This window comes from Marmota monax, unplaced genomic scaffold (genome assembly GCF_021218885.2).
Source record: "Marmota monax isolate L192 unplaced genomic scaffold, Marmota_monax_Labrador192_F-V1.1 WCK01_AAM20220418_F8-fsc00127, whole genome shotgun sequence".
NCBI lineage: Eukaryota > Metazoa > Chordata > Mammalia > Rodentia > Sciuridae > Marmota > Marmota monax.
Window position 1 is genome coordinate 5,523,407 of NW_026692894.1, and position 20,381 is coordinate 5,543,787.

Genomic DNA, 20,381 nt, shown 5'->3' on the forward strand with positions numbered 1-20,381 from the left:
TGCCCAAACTGGCTTCAAACTCTCCATCCTCCTGCCTCAGCCTCTTCAGTAACTGGCATTACAGGTGTGCACCACCATGCCTGGCTTGTTGTTAATCTCTTATTGCTCCTAATTTATAAATTAAACTTTTTGTCATAGGTATATATGTGTAGGAAAAAATATTGAGTAAAGCATTCCAAAAAGATGGTTTGGGGCATCTACTGGGGTTCTCTGGAGAATCCTTATGAATACAGGGAGTTCCAGGAAGGATGACACTAGAGAGAAAAACGGAGCTAACAGATTGTGAGTTTGACCATAATCTTAGAAATGTAAGTTTTGGCAGAGAGCTTGCAGATAAATCAGTGATAGCCATTTAGAAACAAAACTAGGGCCAGGCATGGTGGCATTATCCTATAATACCAGAGATCTGGGAGGCTGAGGCAGGAGGATTACAAATTCAAGGCTAGCCTCAGCAATTTAGTGAGGCCCTAAACAACTTAGTTTGACCCTGTCTCAAAATAAAAAAATTCTTAAAAAAGGACTAGGGATGTAGCTTAGTGGTAAAGCACCCCTGGATTCAATCCCCAGTACCTACCACAAAAACACCCCCACCCCCCCCAAAAAAAAAACTAGGAAAGGAAAAAAAATAAGGCAATTATTAATTCCAGGGAAAACAAAAAATGGTACAAGAAAGTAAGTTGGCTCCATTGTAAAAACTGAATATTGGTTTAAAAGGGGTGGCAGTGGTAGAAGAAGTTGTATGGAAATTATGGTATGAGTTAAATCTTCACATCCAACAAGGAAATTTAAAAAGATCTAAAATAAAAATTTAAGAAATAGCTCTCTAGTATTAATTAGAAACAAGAAGGTGAACAGTAGCAGAAACAACCACAAGTACTGAAAGCTTCTGCTAAGTAAATCTAGTGGGAGCCAGCAGGGTAGGAAATTGCTGTTCACCATACGTTTTGAAGATCACCCGATCTCTTCAAGTCTGTACAAGTATTACTCTGATAATAATAAAAATGGAATCAAAAGGTCATGTGGAATCCATGTGGAAAATCTGAAAAGTATAAGAAAGAAAATAACTTTTCATAATCTCTATACTCAGAGAAAGTGTGCATTTTTTTTGAGGAACAGAATTATTAGTTTGTGACATTAAATGGTCAAACTTTGAGGATTTAAAACAGCACAATTAGATGTATGTGAATAAGTGAGAACAGTATGATACCGTAACCATATACAGAATAATCCCATATGTGATATTTGTATTAGAAAGTAGTCTGGACCCATGCATGGTGCCACACACCTCTAATCCCAGTTACTTTGGAGGCTGAAGCAGGAGGCCTACAAACTCAAGACCAGCATCAGCAATTTAGTAAGTCCCTGTCTCAAAATAAAAAGGGCTGGGCGGGGATGTGGCTCAGTGGTAGAGTACTTGCCTAGCATGCACAAGGCCCTGGGTTGGATCCCCAGCACAATTAAAAACAAAAACAGGGCTGGGGATGTAGCTCAGTGGTAAAGTGCCCCTGGGTTCAGTACCCAGTACCCAAACAAAACAAACATAAAAATGAAAACAAAGAAAGTGGTCTGGAGGTGCAGACTAGTAATGTAGTTCAGTGGTTGAGCATGTGCTTGGCAAGCATGAGGCTGTGGGTTCAATCCCCAGGATGAGCACAGGTGAAAAGAGATACCCACCAAAATGTTACTCCTTGATGGGTATGTTACCAGTGGGTAGGCGAACAAGGGTCCTTGGATGTCCAACATAAATGTCAGATCAGGCGAGGTGGGCAGTGACCAGAGGAGGCAGATTTAAAAAGGCCACCCAATGAGGCTTTATTGAGATATCACTCCTGGGTGGACAGACAAGTGTGGACAGGAGAAGGGTCTGAGAAGAAACCGCGCTGGACTGGACTGGACTGGACTTTTATGGGGCTTACAGCAGGAAGGGAAGGGCTTGGGACAGGAAAAGGTGTTTTTAGAGTCCCTTGTCCCATTGGAGTTGGTCAGGGGATCTGGCTGAACTCCAGGATTGGCCAGGGGGTCCTGCTGATTGACAGGCATTTCCGCAGGCACCTGATTCATGTTTCTTTCCCCTGCAGGCTGCTTTGTTCTAAGTCGCCACCACTGACCTAACAATAAGGATGCCCTCATTCTCAGGGTTGTATATGAGTGCAGGGGTGGCCTCGAAGAGTGTTTCCTTAAATGTGCCCTAAAGTCTCACAGCATCACCCTACAGGATCATGGGCACATTCCCCTTATTTTTCACCAAAATACATGTTCAAGTTCCTTGCTACGCCAAGCATGGAACTTGCACCAGTGGCATTAGCATCACTCAAGGGCTTGTTCGGAATGCAGAATCTTGGCTCTGCCCCAGACCATTTGAACTGGAATCTGCATTTGGTGTTGTGGTGGTGGTGGTATTGGGGATCAAATCCAAGATCTCATGCATTCTGGGCTAAGCTACATCCCTAGTCTTAGAATCTGCATTTTCACCAAATTTCAGGGGATTTGTGTGCACTTCTAGTGTGTAGCCAGACCAATTCCTGTCCTCCTATGGAAGGAACATGCATATTCAACTGCTGCCATTTCCCCCAGTGGGTGGGGCACACACTGCAATGGGCTAAAACAACCTGTCAATCTGAGAGCTGTGGTTCTTCCCAAGAGGCTGAGATACCGCTGGTCACATAAGTGATTCCCTTAGGACAAAGAACGATTTGGGACAAAGTTTAAAGAGAAAGGAAAGGCTACTGGGTCAGAAACTGAGGAAAACAGCAAGATAAAAAATTCTCACCAAATAACTGAAGTCCCATGTGGAAGAATGATTTCGTACGCTAGAACATTGTATTTTTTTCCCCCAATAGTTTTTGAGAAACCTGTTATAAAACTGAGAAAAGCCTGGGGCTGGGGATATAGCTCAATTGGTAGAGTGCTTGTCTTGTATGCACAAGGTCCTGGGTTCAATCCCCAGCAGTGCCAAAAAAACAAAAACAAAAACAAAAAAAACCTGAGAAGCCTTGATCAAGTGAATGATATTGAAGGCAGAGACAATATAGAATAGGAATATATAGGTACTGTCTCTGGTCAGCGTTCTCATTAACCAGAAAACCATAAGGGTGGTTCTGCTGTATGCCAATTCTTCAAATAGATTAGTTATATGAAAAGAGAAGAGCAAGATAATATATACTATCATAGTAGACATTATTAGCTGGATAACCGAACTTTTATTCCCAACCTCTGTCTTCTTGCCTAACTCCATTGCAGAATAAAAAAGCACTTTTTATGAAAGTTATTATTCTCTTGATTAAAGTGAAAGGTCCAGTTGTAAATACATAAGTTGTGTATCTTTATATATACATATATTTAGTTGTAATTGGACACAATACTTTATTTTTATTTATTTTATTTTTTTTTGTGGTGCTGGTATTATTTATTCAAATAATACCAAGGTTTTCTCTGATATTTTGTGGCAATCTTTTTTTTTTTTTTTCGCGATACTAGGGATTAAACCCAGGGGGTGGTCTACCACTGAGCTACATACCTAATCTTTTTATTTATTTATTTTGAGACAGGGTCTCACCAAGTTATCCAAGTTGGCCTTAAACTTGTGATCCTCCTCCCTCAGCCTCCTGAGTCACTGGGGCCCCAGGCATGTGTGATTGCATCAGACTTTTGTATTGTCATACTGGGGATTCTACTCAGGGCCTTGTACATGCTATCCAGTGCTCTACCACTGAGCTACATCTTCAGCTCTTTTGTGGCAATTATATTGATTAGTTAATTGTGCTACTAGGGATTGAACCCAGGGGTTACCAATGAGCTACATCCCCATCCTTTTTATTTTCTTATTTTGAGACAGGGTTTCATTATGTCACCCAGACTGGCCTCATACTTGCTATCCTCCTGCTTCAGCCTCTTGAGTTATAGGCTTGGCTACAGTACCTGGCTTTTGCAGCAAATTTAAAATGGTGAGAGTCTATCTATAGTCTTTTGGGTCTATGGCTTTAACCCCTGGTACTTCAAATGATGTCACGAAGTGCAGGTGACTTTGCCACACAATCTGTACGATGAATAAAATTACAGCAATGTTACACATTTTTATTTTCAGAAGCCCTTGGACAAGGATAACAAGAGGCTATTGCATTGGTTAGAGTTATTAAGTGCAAATTAAACAAACTAACTCTGGCCAATTGATACAAAAAAGGACTTTTAAACAAAGATATTGAAGCCAGGCATGGTGGCCCTTCCCTATAATCCCAGCTACTCAGGAGGCTGAGGCAGGACAAGAAGTTAGTGGGCAGGCTAGGCAACTTACAGAGACCATCTCAAAAATAAAATTAAAAAGGGGAGGGATATAGCTCAATGGTGGAGTACCCCTCGGTTCAATCTCTAGTACTGATTTTATATATATATATATATATATATATATATATATATATAAAGGAAGACATTGAAAAGGAAAAATAAAAGGTACTGAGTTGTGTGCAGAATTCCAGGGACAACCAGAGAGTCAGGCCTACTGTTAAAGCATGCAAGAACAGGCCTAAAGGTGCTGGGGTTGATGTGTTGGTTGCCAGGTATCCTCAGCACCACATAAAAATAAATAAATAAAATAAAGATATTAAAAAAAAAAAAAGAATAGGCCTAAAATCACACTGACGATTTAGTCTAATGAAGAAACTGCTGTCCCCTCTCCTCGGCCCAGATCTTGAAGGTGATATGGCCGATACCACTGACGGTTGATATGTTGGTTGCCAGGTACACATCAACTTCGAAATCTATATGAAGTATCCACCACCCTCACCAGAATGAACTGAGTGATCTTTCCAGAACCCGGGCAGGGATGAGATGAACAGGTAAGCAAAACATTGTTCCTTGGGTACAAGATTTAAGAGATGGGGGGTTGGAAAGCTCAGTGTAATCAAGATAAGTAATATTTCAATGCCATATTAAAAAAATAAAAATGAAAAACACTTTATGATGAACAAAATATCAAAATTAAAAATAAAGGCAAGGGCTGGGGTTATGGCTCAGGGTAAAGTACTGGGTTCAATCCTCAGCACCATATAAAAAATAATTAAAGGTTTTATGTCCATCTTACAACTAAAAAAAGTATTAAATAAAAATAAAGGCAAGATCTCACAATACTAGGATGAGAGAGAGGCAAGCGCAGGTTAGATCATCTTAGTTTCCAACTCATTGTCTGGGGTGGATGTAAGCAATTAGTAGCATCTAGGTTCCGTGTCCTCTATCTGCCAGGGAGACTAGAAGACAGGATATATCAAATTTTCAGTTTTGATGATGAGAAGAGGGTTATTCTACCATTGGGCTACATCCCAACTCCTTGGTAATAAGAAAGGAGTTCAGTTGCTTGGGTGGCAAAAAGAACAAAAATGATTCCCACCAACTCGAGAGGCTGAGGCTGGAGGATTGCAAGTTCAGGTTTAGCTTCTGCAGTTTAGCTGAGACTCTGTTTCAAAAAAAGGCTGGGGATGTAGTTCAGTGGCTGAGTAACCCTGGATTCAATTCCCAGTACTGAAAACAACAATGACACCACCTACTATAATTTTTGGAGCCTTGATAAAATTTCATCTCTTGGGTTCATGAAAGGAGATCAGCAAGAATATTCTTGCTATTTTGGGGAAAACTTTAATGTTTATTAGAGTTGGGGTACAGACAAATTGATATAAGATAACTGAGAACAGAGAATGAAATTCTCTGAAACTGGGAAGGCTTCAAGGAGAAGGTAAGGTTTGAGCTGGATTTCAGAAGAAGGAAAAACAGGGGAAGAAGAGCATTGGATCTGCAGTCAGGAAATAGGGTTCCCTGCTTGGCTACTACTGGTCTTAGTAGCTATGAGAATTCAAGCAGATCACTTAGCTTCTCTATTTATAGTTTATCTGTAAAAACTCACCCTATGTGACCTGCTTAAGAATTGTGATGATCAACTGAGACTGAATGAGTACAAGCTATTCCTAAACTGTAAAGTATTAAATAAATGTTTGACTGTTATTCAGTGGCTAATTAAGGATGGATAAGATTTTGAAAGGTGGCTTTGAGGAAGAGATACATCTGGGCAGAGAATGAAAGGTAGAGTGATTTTCTCTGAGGCTAGCGAAAAGGAAACTGGGCTTTGACAAAGACAGCAGTCAACTCAAGGCCTTTTTCACACCATTAAGAGGAACCCTGGGACCTGTACATCCACGAAGGAGAAAACCAAGTCCCAGGGTCTCATCACAGTTGTAGGAGAATGGGGAACCATAATACCACAAAATGTGGGAGAATGACTGAGAGCACATACTTTGTCACTTCCTAAATTGCAGGGACAAGGTCTAACTCATCTTTGTTTCCAGAAGTCTGACACTGTGCTCAATTCACAGGGATTGAATCAGTGTTTAAATGCTAGTGAACTTTGGACCTACCTTGGTCCAAGTAGTCGGGTAGCATTGAAAAGCAGTTTTTGTGTGTGTGTGTGTGTGTGCACAGTGGGACACTCTCCCAGCAGCCATAGCCTAAACCTATGAAGCTCACCTGATCCCAGGTAGAGCACATTAACTTTTACTTTAAGGAAGAGTAGGTGGGGTGAAGAGTTCCAGCCAACTTACTGCTTGCTACAATGATAGGAAATCAAGGAGGGTGGAGAAAACTATACGATGATTATATTTCATAGAATTACACACATACACACACACCCTCACAGAAATACATACCAAACTGGCTAAATCCGAGTAATGTTTGTCATACAGTTAATTGTATTTTGCCAATGTCAATTTCCTGGATTTGATAATGCTGTACCTTATGTAAGATGTTGAGAGAGGCTGGGTGGGTGTTGGGTATACGGAACTTCTCTGTATTAATTTTGTAACTTCTTGTGCGCCTACAATTATTTCAAAACAAAAAGTAAAAATCCAAAACAAAACAAGGGGAACTTCCCCAGTCCAGCCCAACGCAGCCCAGCCCAGCCCACCCCGAGACCGCCCCAAACCGCACACCAGAACCTCGCAAGCGAGAGAAACCTGGCGAGGGCTGAGGGGTGAAGGTGGGTGGGGCGGAACCGCACACGCGCAGTTCGGCAACCCCGCCTCGCGGCCGCGACTCGCGCACGCGCAGTTTCGGTCCCGGGCCGCCGCGGCAGCCCCTTTCAGCGGCCGGGGACGGGTTGCCTTGGCCCCTCTGTGCCGCCGTCTTTTCCGGCAGTTGGGGCGCTTCCTGTTGTCCTTCTCCCGCAACCGCTGCACCGCGCCTACCTCAGAGCCGCTCGAGAGTCCCATCCCTTCTTCTGGCCGGCCGGCTGCTGCCACTGAGGCTTCTCCGGTTCTCGCGTCGAGACCGCTGGCCGGGCGGGCGCCTGCGGCTGTCAGCCGCCAGCCCTGCCTCCCCGGGCTCTGGTGAGTGTCTGGCTGACGCCGTCTCCGCGCCATCCCGGGCTTTCCCTTCATCTCGCCCTCTTCTCGACTCCTTCTGGGCTCTCCCCTCCCTCTGGCGCCCTCTTTCTAGCCCTGTCCTTTGAGCCCCTCGGCCCCCTCCTCAGCCTCCTGTCAGTCTCCCGAGACTCCTTGTGGTCCTCTCCACATTTCCCAGTCTCAGGCTCCCCACCCTGGCTGGCCTTTCTCTTTCTCTGTGTGCAGTCGGGGCGGGGAGCCAGGCTCTCCTTTTCATGTTGCCAGCTTTGTCTGCTCGCTGCCAACTATCAGTTCCCCCTGGGATCTCGGTCATCACGATTTTTCACCTCCTTTTCCTTTATCTGGGGTTTAAGAACCCGGGAACCGTTGTTCCAGGTAGAGAAGTCGAAAGCCCACTTTGGAGTGGTTTGGTTAGTTTTAGGATACTGGGTTTCTGATAGTTTTAAAATCACCGAAAATGTAGGGAAGGCATTTAAGGAAGAGGTGGAAAAGGAACGGAGCCGAAAGAAAGGAAAAAAGTCAATAAGAAGTTAGAGGAAATTCTGTGTTGGAAAATGTGCATAATGGCTAATAGACCAGATTTCCCTTTGCACTCTGAGATACCTAAAAGACATGACAGGGAACTTATCTTTCTGTAAAACATACAAAGGAAGGTCGGAGTGAAGTAGACCTAGTGCTGCCTCTTCCTTTCAGCTCACTTGGCTGTGAATTAGCTGACTGGTACATATGGTTCCCCAAACACAAAACCACCACCACCACAAGAACAGATTTCCCTCTGCACCCCAAACATAGGTAGCAGATCCCCCTTCTATGAGGACAGCTCCATCCTCCAACTCTGCATACAAAGTCAGCTCTATCCCAACCCTCCCCCATCATACATACATACTCTCATCTCCTAGGAATGGACATCAAAAATGAATATTTTTCCTAGTTAATGTTTTTTAAAGGTGCTTATTAAGTGCACAGCACTATGTATGAGATGGGGCAAGAATATTAAAACAAGTATAGGCGGGCTGGGGCTGTAACTCAGTGGCAAAGCACTTGCCTAGCGTGTGTGAGGCACTGGGTTCGATCCTTAACACCATATAAAAATAAAAAAAAAATAAAATAAAGGCATGCTGTCCATCTACAACAAGAACAACAACAAAAAAAGTAAGAAAAAAAAAAGAGTATAGGACACAGTGTTTGCTTTCCAATGGCTTAAGGTTCAGGATAGATCAGACATAGATGTGACTCTTAAGGAAGTCTTAGCCCCAAGGTTGAATTATACAAATGAGAGATAATGAATTGTTAGTCACAAAGAAGTAAAGTATTGGTGAAAGAAAGGTTATTTATGGAAGTAACAGTAGCATTATAAAATCAGCCAGCCAAACTAATGTCTAGTTTGAATAAAACTGTGGTTTTTATTTGACCATCTTTTGAGTGCTTCTGATTTTTATGAGGATCACATGCTTTCACAGATTTTTAAAAACTCTGAAGGATTTCTCACCTTCCTATTACTCCCTAATTCTTCAGGGTTGAAGGAAAATGGAATACATAGGACAAGGAGTCCAGTGGCTTGTGGGTTAGGGCAGGAAGATGTGACTTATGGAAAGCACGAGGTAAAGCTCCTTCATATAAAAAGTGCTTGGTTGGCCTAGTCAACCTATAAATCGCTATTGGGCAATATTAATTGAATTTTTGATTACAAGTTATTGGAATTAGGCTAAATCTTATATGTGTGGAAGAAGAGAAGGAAGAGGAAGATTTGAAGGCAGATCAAAAGAAACAACTTTCACCTTTACATTAGAGACTGTATGTGAAGATTGAAATGTGACTGTATGTGAGGCTGTATGCTAAAGAATTTGTTGGCCTGATGTATGAGTATCTTTGAGTACACTTAATATCCTGTTGACCCATTTTTTTTTTTTTAACGTGTGTGGTCCTAGGAGGTGAACCCAGAGATGCTTTACTACTGAGTTATATCCCCAGCTGTTTTTGTTTTTTTGAGACAGAGCCTTCCTAAATTGCTGAGGCTGGCCTCAAATTTGCAATCATCCTGCTTCAGCCTCCAGAGTTGCTGGGATTGCAAGCTTGTGTCACCAAGCCTGACTCCTGTTGATCTTTTTAAGTTTAGGATACTAACAGTGACTTAAATGAGTCAAAACTTTTTGGGGCTGGAGTAGTGGCTCAGGGGTAGAGCACTTGTCTGGCATGTGTGAGGTCCTGGGTTTGATCCTAAGCACCACATATAAATAAATAAACAAATAAATAAAGTAAAAGAATCTATTAAAACAAAACAAAAACTTTTTTTTCCATTTTTTTATGTACTTATTAGTGTAAATATACTTTGTTCTTTTAGCTTTGTTGACAACAAAAAATCATTTACATGCTCATTTCACATTTATTAATTGCATTGTTTGTCTTAGACTTAAATACTCCCAGGTTGTCATATTTTCCTGTTGAAATAATTTCCTTTGTTAAAATGTAACTACATTTATGTAAAGCGTCTCCAGAAATTTTTGAACAAGGAATAGTCCTCAGCTCTCTCTTGCTTTTGACTTCGTTTTTAGATCTGGTTTTAACTTTCTTTCCAAACGCACTGTAGAGTGCATGTGGTTTTCATTGTGGGTGGAGGGTTCACAGACTGACAAATAAGGAACCACACCCAAGCTTCATAAACCAGAGGTTTTATAAAATTCCTCTACTGATACTCAAAAAGCATTTGAATTTGCTCTGGTATTAGTAGAAACTTTCCCATTTTAAAAATACAGTAAAGTAGCTCTGAACATAATATCTTTTAAAAATATTAGTGCATTTTAATTATTTAGAATAATGAGTTTCATTGTGGCATATTCTTACATGCAAATAACTTCCTTTGATCATATCCAATCTCTATTCTCTTCTTTATTCTCTCTCTCCCTGCAATGCCTTGAATTTGTTATTACTGTTTTTTTTTTTTTTTTAAAGTATTGGGAATTGAACCCAGGGCACTCTACACTGTACTCCTAGTCCTTTTTATTTTTTATTTTGAGACAAGGTCTTGCTAAGTTGCTGAGGGTTTCAAAAAGTTGCTGAGACTATCTTCCTGATGCAGCTTCCCAAGTTGCTGGAATTACAGGGCCATGTCACCATGCCTGGCTTACTGATCATTTTTGCACCTCATGAATCAAAATGTTTGACACTGCCAGGTGTGGTGGTGTACACCCATAATCCCAGTGACTCCTGAGGTTGTGGCAGGAGGATCACAAGTGCAAGGCCAGCCACAGCAATTTAGCAAGACCCTATCTCAAGATAAAAATAAAACAGCTGGAGATATAGTTCAGTGGTAAAGCACCCCTGGGTTCAATCTCAGTAAAAAGGAGCTACATTCCCAGCCCATCCCCACTTTTATTTATTTATTTATTTTAAAAATATTTATTCTTAAGTTTTAGGTGGACACAGTATCTTTACATTTATATGGTGCTGAGGATCGAACCCAGGGCCTTGTGCATGCTAGGTGAGCACTCTACCATGAGCCACAACCCCCAGCCCCTTTTATTTATTTTTTACTTTTTTTTGAGAGAGGGTCTTGTTAAGTTAACTCAGGCTGACCTTGAACTTGTGATCATCTTGTATCAGTCTTCCAAGCTGCTTGGCAGGCATGTGTCACTGTGACTGGTGGGATTTTTTAAAACATGATTTTCACCTTAGTATCTTGTTTAAATACTGCTAATGTTAAGCCTTTTTTCTTAGTAATAGCAAGTGTTTGCACAATCCTTATATGCTTTAATTTAATCCATGAAACAATTTAAAAATCCGCTAAGTATTAAGAGGCAAAACCTTGAGTCCTCAGTGGCTCATGCTTCTAATCCCAGCTACAGGAGAGACTGAGGCAGGAGGATGGAGATTCAAGGCCAACCTTCGAAACTTAGAGAAACCCTGTCTCAAATAAGATTTAAGGGGAAAAAAAAAAGGCTGGGGATTTAACTTAGAATTTAATCCCTTGTACCACAAAATAGAATATATATATATATATATATATATATATATATATATATATATATATATATATTTTTTTTTTTTTTTAACTCTTTTTTTTTATATTTATTTTTTAGGTGTAGATGGACACAACACAATGCCTTTATTTTTATGTGTTGCTGAGAATCGAACCTGGGTCCTGCTTATGCTAGGCAAGCTTTCTACCGCTGAGCCAGAATCTCAGCCCAAGAATATATTTTAATTGTCTTATTATTTCATTTTAGGCTTTTTCATACTTCCAGTTCTGTTATATATTCACATTATTTCTGGTTTTTCTTTGTCATTGTAATGTTGCATTGAAACCCATTACTTGTGAATCTTTATGGATCTATTTTAATTTCTTCAAGATTTCCAATTTCTACAGTAAAACAAAATCTGTGACTAAAATGATTATTTGTACATATATATGTGCTCTGACATAGCCTTAAGGTATTTGATAAATATTTGTTAATTATTTGAATTTATAAGTTAAAGATCTATAAATGAAACAATATTACAAAGGGTATTACAAATATATTTTACGTCTTTTTTCTTTTGTGGTCCTGGGGATTAAACTCAGGCCTGTTACCACTTAGCAATACCCCCCAGCCCTTTTTATTTTATTTTGGGACAGAGTCTCACTAGGTTTCCCAGGTTAGCCTTGACCTTTCCACCCTCCTGCCTCAGCCTCCTGAGAGAATCACTGGCATTACAGGAGTGCACCACCACACCTGGTTTACTGTATGTACTTAATTTATGTATGTCGTATTGGTATCTTCTTTTTCTTTCTGAAAATGTAATACTGTGTTGTAAAGGTATGTTCATGTGGCTTGTAAGTACAAGTAGAGTTGCTTCTGTGTTGCATGGTATTTCTTAGTATGCATTCACTGCATTTTATTTACTTATTTCCTTACTGAATTGCTTCCAACCTCTCTTAACACAAATGATGGCATAATGAACATCCTTTCTGTAAAGCACATCCTGTGTATGTCCCCTCAAGAGCCTGTGTGGTCATTTCTCTAGTCCTTATACCCTAAGTATGGAGTTTTTCAGTCACAGAACCTTAATATGTATTTATTTTCATCAAATATTCTGTTTGGGGCTGGGATTGTAGCTCAGTGGTAGAGCGCGCTTACCTGGCATTGCGTGAGGCCCTGGGTTCGATTCTCAGCATCACATTAAAATAAATAAATAAATAAATAAAGATATTGTGTCCATCTACAACTAAAAAAATATTTTAAAAAATTCTGTTTGTTTGACTTGTTACATGTTATCTGCTTGTTCTCTGGAAAACTTATACCAATTTACATTTTTACCAGTGAGGTAGGAGAGTGGATTCTAACTCTAAAAGTAAAACCTCTTCTTTGTTTCTAGAAGCCATGGCAATGACAGGCTCAACACCTTGCTCTTCCATGAGTAATCATACAAAGGAAAGGGTGACAATGACCAAAGTGACATTGGAGAATTTTTATAGCAACCTTATCGCTCAACATGAAGAACGAGAAATGAGGTAAAGAATTCCGTTTGAAAAAATTGTATCATGGTTGTTGCATTCATGTCTAATATCATAAAACACACTTGATATTGTTGAAAGGAGACCAGATTAGCACAGCCGTTTTATAGCCTCTCTCACTATAATGGAATGATGGTGTAAAGGATTTCCAAATTTGCCATTAACCCACTTATTTCTACATTTCAATTACATAATATTCTGTTGCATTATAAAGAAAAAATAATTAGGCCAGATCATTGGAGTTCATTGTTATGGTAGTGTGATGTGATGGATAGAACAGCCTCTTGGAGTCAAACCCCAGTTAAGAGTCCTGAATCTATATCATTTAGTAGCTATCTGCTGTTGAAACTAGTTCCTTAGTCTTTCTATATGTCAGTTTCCCCATCAAGAAATGGGAATAATACTGCCTGTCTTGTAGGATTGCTGTGGGGTTGTTTTGAATACCCATCATAGTAATCACCTAGTTAGTGGTAATAGTTTCAGTTATTATTGACTAATCTGTGTATGCTATCCATGTGGTAACTCATAATTAAAAATATTTTCTGGGGGCTGGGGTTGTGGCTCAGCAGTAGAGCACTCGCCTAGCATGTGCAAGGCCCTGGGTTCAATCCTCAGCAACATAATAAAGGTATTGTGTCCAACTACAACTAAAAAATAAATATAAATTTTTTTTTTCCTGCAATGTTTTATTATAAAGTATTCAGAAGTACAGAAAGGTTGAAAGAATTGTATGATGAATACATGTATTTGTATCAATCATCTAGAGTCCATGATTATCATTTATTATATTTGCTTTATCACATATCTGTCTTTTCATCCCTCTCTCTATTCATTATCCGTACTTCAAAGTATGTTGCAAACATCAATATTTTTTAGTTCTGAATATTTCTGCTTGTATAACATTAACTAGAGTTTAATATTTATATGTATATATTTGGGGGTGAATGCAGGGAAAGGCATAAGTCGAAGGGTACCATGTGATAAGTTTTTACAAATGCATACACCTGTGAAACTTAAAATCCTTACCAAGATACAGAACATTACCATCCTCCTAGAAAGTTATTTCATGCCTTTTGCTCCTTGGGCAGCCACTGTTGTGATTATACAAATGGAATATGTAAATGAACTCATATACAAAGTACTCATCTAAGTGAGACATCTTTCATTCAGCATAATTTTTTTTTTGTGTGTATGTGTAACTGGGGATGGAACCCAAGGGCGCTCTACTACTGAGCTTCATCCCACCTCTTTTTTTTTTTTTTTTAAATATTTTTTTTAAGTTGTTGATGGACCTTTATTTTATTTATTTATTTATATGCAGTTCTGAGAATTGAATCCAGTGCCTCACACATACCAGGCAAATGCTGTACCACTGAGCCACAACCCCAGCCTTATCTCCATCTCTTTTTATTTTTCACTTTGAGACCAGATCTCACTAAGTTGCTGAGACTGGCCTTGAATTTGTGATCCTTCTGCCTCAACCTCCATAGTTGCTGGGATTTACAGGCATGAGCCACCACTCTGGCTTTCACTGTGATTTTAATTTGCATTTCTCTGATGATTAATGATGTTAAAAAATTTTATGTTTTTTTTTTTTTGTTTTTGATCATTTGGATATCTTCCTATGTGAAGTGAAGTGTTTGTTGATTTTTATTTTTATTTATTTATTTATTTTTGAGAGAGAGAGAGAAAGAGAATTTTAATATTTATCTTTTAGTTATCGGCGGACACAACATCTTTGTTTTTGTATGTGGTGCTGAGGATCGAACCCGGGCCGCATGCATGCCAGGCGAGCGCGCTACCGCTTGAGCCACATCCCAGCCCCTGTTGATTTTTATTTTTATTTTTTTTACCACTTAAAAAAATTGCCAGGTGTGGTGGCACACGCCTGTAATCCCGTCAAAACTCATGTGGCTGAGGCAGAAGATTGAAGTTCAATGCCAGCCTTAGCAATTTAGTGAGGTTAACCCGCCTCAGCCTTCTGAGTTGCTGGGATTATAGGCATGTACCATCATGCCTGACTGTCATTTAAAACATTTTTTAAAATTAATTAATTTTTTAATTGTAGTTGGACACAGTATCTTTAATTAATTAATTTATTTTTATGTGGTGCTGAGGATCGAACCCAGGGCCTCGCACGTGTTAGGCAAACGCTCTTCCGCTGAGCCACAACCCCAGCCCTGTCATTTAAAATTTTGATGAAATAAAATTTGGCATTTTTTTCTTTTATGGTAATTGTTTCCTGTGATCCCTTAAAAAACCTTTGCCTATGCCCAAGTAATAAAAATGTTCTGTTTTCTTCTGAACATTTTTAGATTTAGCTTTTTCATTTAGTTCTATGATCCATCTTAAATAATTGTGTGTAGAGTTGAGATTTAACTTTTTTTCCTAATGGGTATCCTGTTATTTTAGCATGTTTGTTGAAAAAATTTTTTCCTCTTAAACTGCTTTGGCACTTTTCTTGAAAATCAAATGACCGTATATAAGGGTGAATCTCTTTCTTGGGCTCTCTATACCAGTATCACACCATTTTGATTACTGTAGCTTTGTAGTAAGTTTTGAAGTAAGGTAGTCCTCCTACTTTTTATGTTTTTCTTTTTTTCTGAGATTTTGGACATTGTAGGCTCTTCACATTTCCATGTTAATTTTAGAATCAGTTTGTCAGTTTCTACAGAAAAGCCTAATGGAATTGTGATTGGAGTAATATAGAATCTGTAGATCAATTTGGGGAGGATTGACATATTAACAATATTGAACATGGACATGGTATATATTTCCATTTTTCAGGTCTCCCTTAATTTTTCTCAGCAGTGTTTTATAATTTTCATGTGTAGATCATATTCACCTATTGCTAGCATTTTTTTTTTAATTTTTATTTTATTTATTTATTTTTTTTGTGGTGCTGAGGATTGAACCTCACACATGCTAGGCGAGTGCTCTACCACTGATCCACAATCCCAGCCCCTAGCATTTCTTTTTTTAAAAAATATTTTTAGTTACGGATGGACACAATATCTTTTTTTTTGTATGTGGTGCTGAGGATCGAACCTGGGCTGCACGCATGCCAGGCAAGCGCGCTACCGCTTGAGCCACATCCCCAGCCCCATCTTTATTTATTTTTATGTAGTGTTGAGAATAGAACCCAGTGCCTCGTGTGCCAAGCAAGCACTCTACCACTGAGCTACAACCCCAGCCCTCCTAGTACTTTTTATTCTATTGTACATAAATATTTGAAATTTTCTTTGTCCAGAAAATTTGCTAGTACATAGAAATATAATGTTTTTTATATTGACCTTGTATCCTGCAAGTTGCTAATTTACTTATTCTAGTTTTATTTTTGTTTTTTAAAGATTCCTTAGGATTTTCTGTGTAAACAATCATGTCATATTCAAATGTAGAAGTTTTATTGTTTTTTTTTCCCCACTGTATTTACTTTTTCTTGCTTTATGGTACTGACTGGCACTTCTAGTGCAACCATTTTTTAATAGAAATGGTGGGAGTGAACACCTTTGTTCTACTACTAGTTTAAGAGGTAACACACTATTTTACTGTTAGTTATGTTAATTGTAGGTTTTTCAGAGATGTTCTTTACAAGTTGAGGAAGTTTCCTTGTTTTTATTTGGCTGTGAGTTTTTATCATGAGTGAGTGTTATATTTTGTCAAATGTCGTTTCTGTATCTTTGAAATGATCATACTGTTTTTCTCCTTTTTAAATTTAATTTTAATTTTATTTTGTATTATTATTAGTATTATTATGGTACTGTGGATTGAACTCAGGAGTTCAGGGGTACTTTATCACTGATCTGCATCTCTAGCTGTTTAAAAAAAAATTCCCCCCCATTTTTTTGGTACCAGCGATTGAACCCAGGGGCTTTTTACCACTGGGTCACATCCCAGTGGTAAAAATAATATAGAATCTGTAGATCAATTTGGGGAGGATTGACATGTTAACAATATTGAACATGGACATGGTATATATTTCCATTTTTTTAGGTCTATAACAATGTTATATGGTAATTTATCCTAAGAATATACCCCTTTTTTACTTTGAGATAGGGTCTTGCTAAATTGCTTGAGGCCTCAGTAAGTTGCTGAGGCTGCCTTTGAACTTGTGATCCTCCTGCCTCAGCCTCCCAAGTTGCTGGTGCACAGGTGTGCACCACCATGCCTAGCCTTTCTTTCTTTCTTTTTTTTTTTCCCCCTTCAACATTTTAAATAGGATATTTAAAATTTTTTATTTTTTTTTTTACCTTTATTTCATTTATTTGTTTTTATGTGGTGCTGAGGGTCGAGCTCAGTGCCTCACACATGTCAGGCAAGCACTTACCACTGTGCCACAACCCTAGCCTTTATTTGTTCTTTTTAATTATATATTATTAGGATTCTTTTGAACATTACTATAAAAGATTTAATTTTTTTTCTTTTGCCACAGGGTCTCACTAAATTGTAAGGCTGGCCTCAAATGGCCTCTTGAGTTGCTGGGATTACAGGCATGCACCACTGTACCCAGAACCTTTATTCTATTAATATGGAGAATTACGTAGACATTTATTGAAAGATAAATTGCCACAGTATATCTTCAGGTATGTGAAAATTGTTGGAGATAGTTACTGTCGAATATAACACTCTTGAAACCAGAGTTTCAGGGATCATAATTATAACGCAAATGCTTATGAAATCTGATTTAGTTACTGTTTTATTTTAATCAGCTGGTTTTTAATCCTATTGGCTCTACTTTAACTATGGTTTATCTTGATATACATCTCATTCCCTGGGAACAAGGTGATATTTTATTTTTTTACATTATTAATAAATGTTATATTGTAATTTATCCTAAGAATATACCCCAAAATGGGCAGTTGTCAGTGATTTGTTTTCTTTTGGGGAGTCCTAAGATGAAAAGACTGGTCAAAAGCTTTGGTGGTTTTGCCTTTTTTTTTTTAAAGACAAAATTAATCAAAAGGATGGTGCTGAACTTGGTGTACTCCCAGCTGTTTGGGTGGCTGTGGCATGAGGATTCCAAGTTTGAGGCCAGCTTGGGCAAATTAGCAAGACCTTGTCTCAAAATTCAAAATAACAAAAGTTGGGGATGTAGCTCAGTGGTAGAGCACCCCTGAGTTTAATTCTTAGTACTAGGAAATTTAATTCCTAGTTAAAAAAAAAAAGGAGAGAGAGAGAGAAAGAGGGAGATGATAAGAAAAGAATGTTAGACATTTAAATGAATTAGAAAATGTGATAATTTGTAATTATTAAATCACATTTTTTCATTTAGAAAAAGCATTTTTTATTTAACAAGCAGTAGATGCTTGCTTGCTTCCTTCCTTCCTGCCTTCCTTTCTTTCTTGACGTTGCTGGGGATTGAACTCAGGGACCGGTACGTGCTAGGTAAGGTTTTCCACTGAGATATATCCCCAGTCACCAATATTTTGAGTCTTTAAAAAATTAATGCTCCTTGTAGATCTTTTCATTTTGTACATGAGTTGGATTTGTGTTAATTTATACAGTTTAATAAATTTTGGGTTTATTGATAGAATATTAAAAAATAGCAACAATAGCTATTAGCAAAAGTTATCTCAGTAGTAAGTAAACCAAAGTTATATTGTCAGAAATGAGTTTTCAAGCTTTTTGATGTTATAGGGAAATACAGAACCTTGTTAGACATCATTGTAGTGATGTCAAACAGTTGTGATAAAAGAACGTTTTATTAAGAATATGCGGCTAATATATAATGAGGGTTTGAAATTAGTATTGGTTTAGGCACTTCTAAAAAATATTTAAATAGTTTTGGCAGAATTTTATTTCCAAAAAATGGGACTCAAATTATATATTCATTTTTTAAAAATTGAATGCAAAATTAACTGGGTTACAGTATTCAATGATAAATTACAATAGAATAAGATTTATATTATAAGAAGTTGACATACTAAACAAAAGACACACTGTGTGATTTCATTCCTAGTGAAAAGGAAGTCTTGAATATGGTAAGTATTCACTATTTGTTCAGGTGGACATAAAATTTACATGATACTATGAATATTTAAATAAAGTGGAACTCATAGTCTGTATTAAAAAAGGTTTGCAAATACGTTTATATGTACTCAAAGTGCCATCTTTATAATCTGAGAACACTAAGACAAACCCACTTACCCATCTCCTTTTTTAAGAATACATTGAATATTTTAATGTTTTCCATCAAAGAGTATGCATGTCTAAGTCAGACTAGTTCATCTTTGTTTTTTGTTTTTTTTTTTGTGGTGCTGGGTATTGAACCCAGGGCCTTGTGCATATGAGGCAAGCACTTATATTAACTGTAGTTCACCTTTTTAATATACATGGCTGTAAGCAAAGACAAAACTTACTGAAGAAAGTCCCTTTAGCAACAATGGGTATTATCCATCATCCAAACACTTGTTTCATTTTTGGTTGTGCTGGGGAACACAGGGCCTCAGAAGCACCTTAGCACTGAGCTACACCACCAGCCATTATCCACAGTTTTATAAAGAATTCTGCTTAGATTTTTAAATATGTGCACAAAATGTTACATGGGCAAATTAATAATTATACTTTTGATAATTTAAGTTCTCAGATTTAACTTAAAAATAATAATGCCCATAACTTTTTTTAAGAGACCTCTGATACTATTTTAAAACAATTATAATTGATGTCCTAAAAAGGCACTGTTTAAACATTTCATCATGTAGTAATCTGGACACATTTTTGAGAGTTAGAATTTCCTCTGTCAAATAAATTATCCCCCCAAAGAAAGCGTATTTTATTGAAATATTTCAACTAACCTGACCTTTACACATTTAACAATCCTGTTTTCAGAAATTCACACTTTTGAACATAACTTACACAATTGGGGTGGTATATTTTAAGATGAGGCTGTAATACAAATTTTCTTGTGCCTTATCTGGGTACTTTTTAGAACTCTGTAATATTTGACATATATGTAACTTTTGCACTGTTCCATATTAGGAGAGCACTAGGTTATATTTTAAATAAAGAACTTTTGCATGGGGGAGATGTGCAAAGTCTAAAGATAGAAGAAAGAATAAAATTCATTTGGGAATCATTTCCTGTATACAAGTAAAATATGAGAACTTAGAGCAGTTTTACAGAAACACTATGGCAAATTTAACTCCCTGAATGTAGTGTCCTTCATGCAGTACTGAGGAAGGCTGCTCTATGGCCTGGTAGTGCCAGGTACACTGTAAGCATTCAGTAGTGCAAGATCAGCTCTGCTTCCTCAGCTTGTATTCTGCCTTTTACAGCAGCCTCTGTTGTCATCTTCTCGGGGAACAGCAACTCTTCTATTCTTGTTGGTATGTGATCCTGTGTGCCAAATAGATATTGATAATTGCCAAGTTTTTCATGAAAAATAATGACAGATATAATACATAGCATAGCAGTCTGTGAAACTGAGGAAATAGGCATTTCTTCTGACAAAATATCCTGGATTGTTTCTTTTCTTCATGAAGACTATTTTGGTGGATTAATTTAAAAATCAC

At 38.1% G+C, this 20,381-nt stretch overlaps 1 protein-coding gene across 5 annotated transcripts in view; it reads left to right on the top strand.

Annotated features, from left to right (window-relative positions):
* Stk38 (serine/threonine kinase 38) overlaps positions 1 to 20,381 on the top strand; it is a 78,838-nt gene that overhangs the window by 24,226 nt on the left and 34,231 nt on the right. Inside the window, exons 1-3 of one of the 5 annotated variants that reach the window (XM_058581430.1) lie at positions 7,232 to 7,364; positions 10,787 to 10,857; positions 12,732 to 12,867. In XM_058581430.1, the coding sequence (XP_058437413.1) occupies positions 10,818 to 10,857; positions 12,732 to 12,867 (176 nt within the window). In that variant the 5' untranslated portion in view covers positions 7,232 to 7,364; positions 10,787 to 10,817. Of the gene's footprint in view, positions 1 to 4,734; positions 4,833 to 7,230; positions 7,365 to 10,786; positions 10,858 to 12,731; positions 12,868 to 17,302; positions 17,454 to 20,381 lie in introns of those variants that run through there. The other 4 variants (XM_046450717.2, XM_046450715.2, XM_046450716.2 and 1 more) reach the window with 4 other exon arrangements.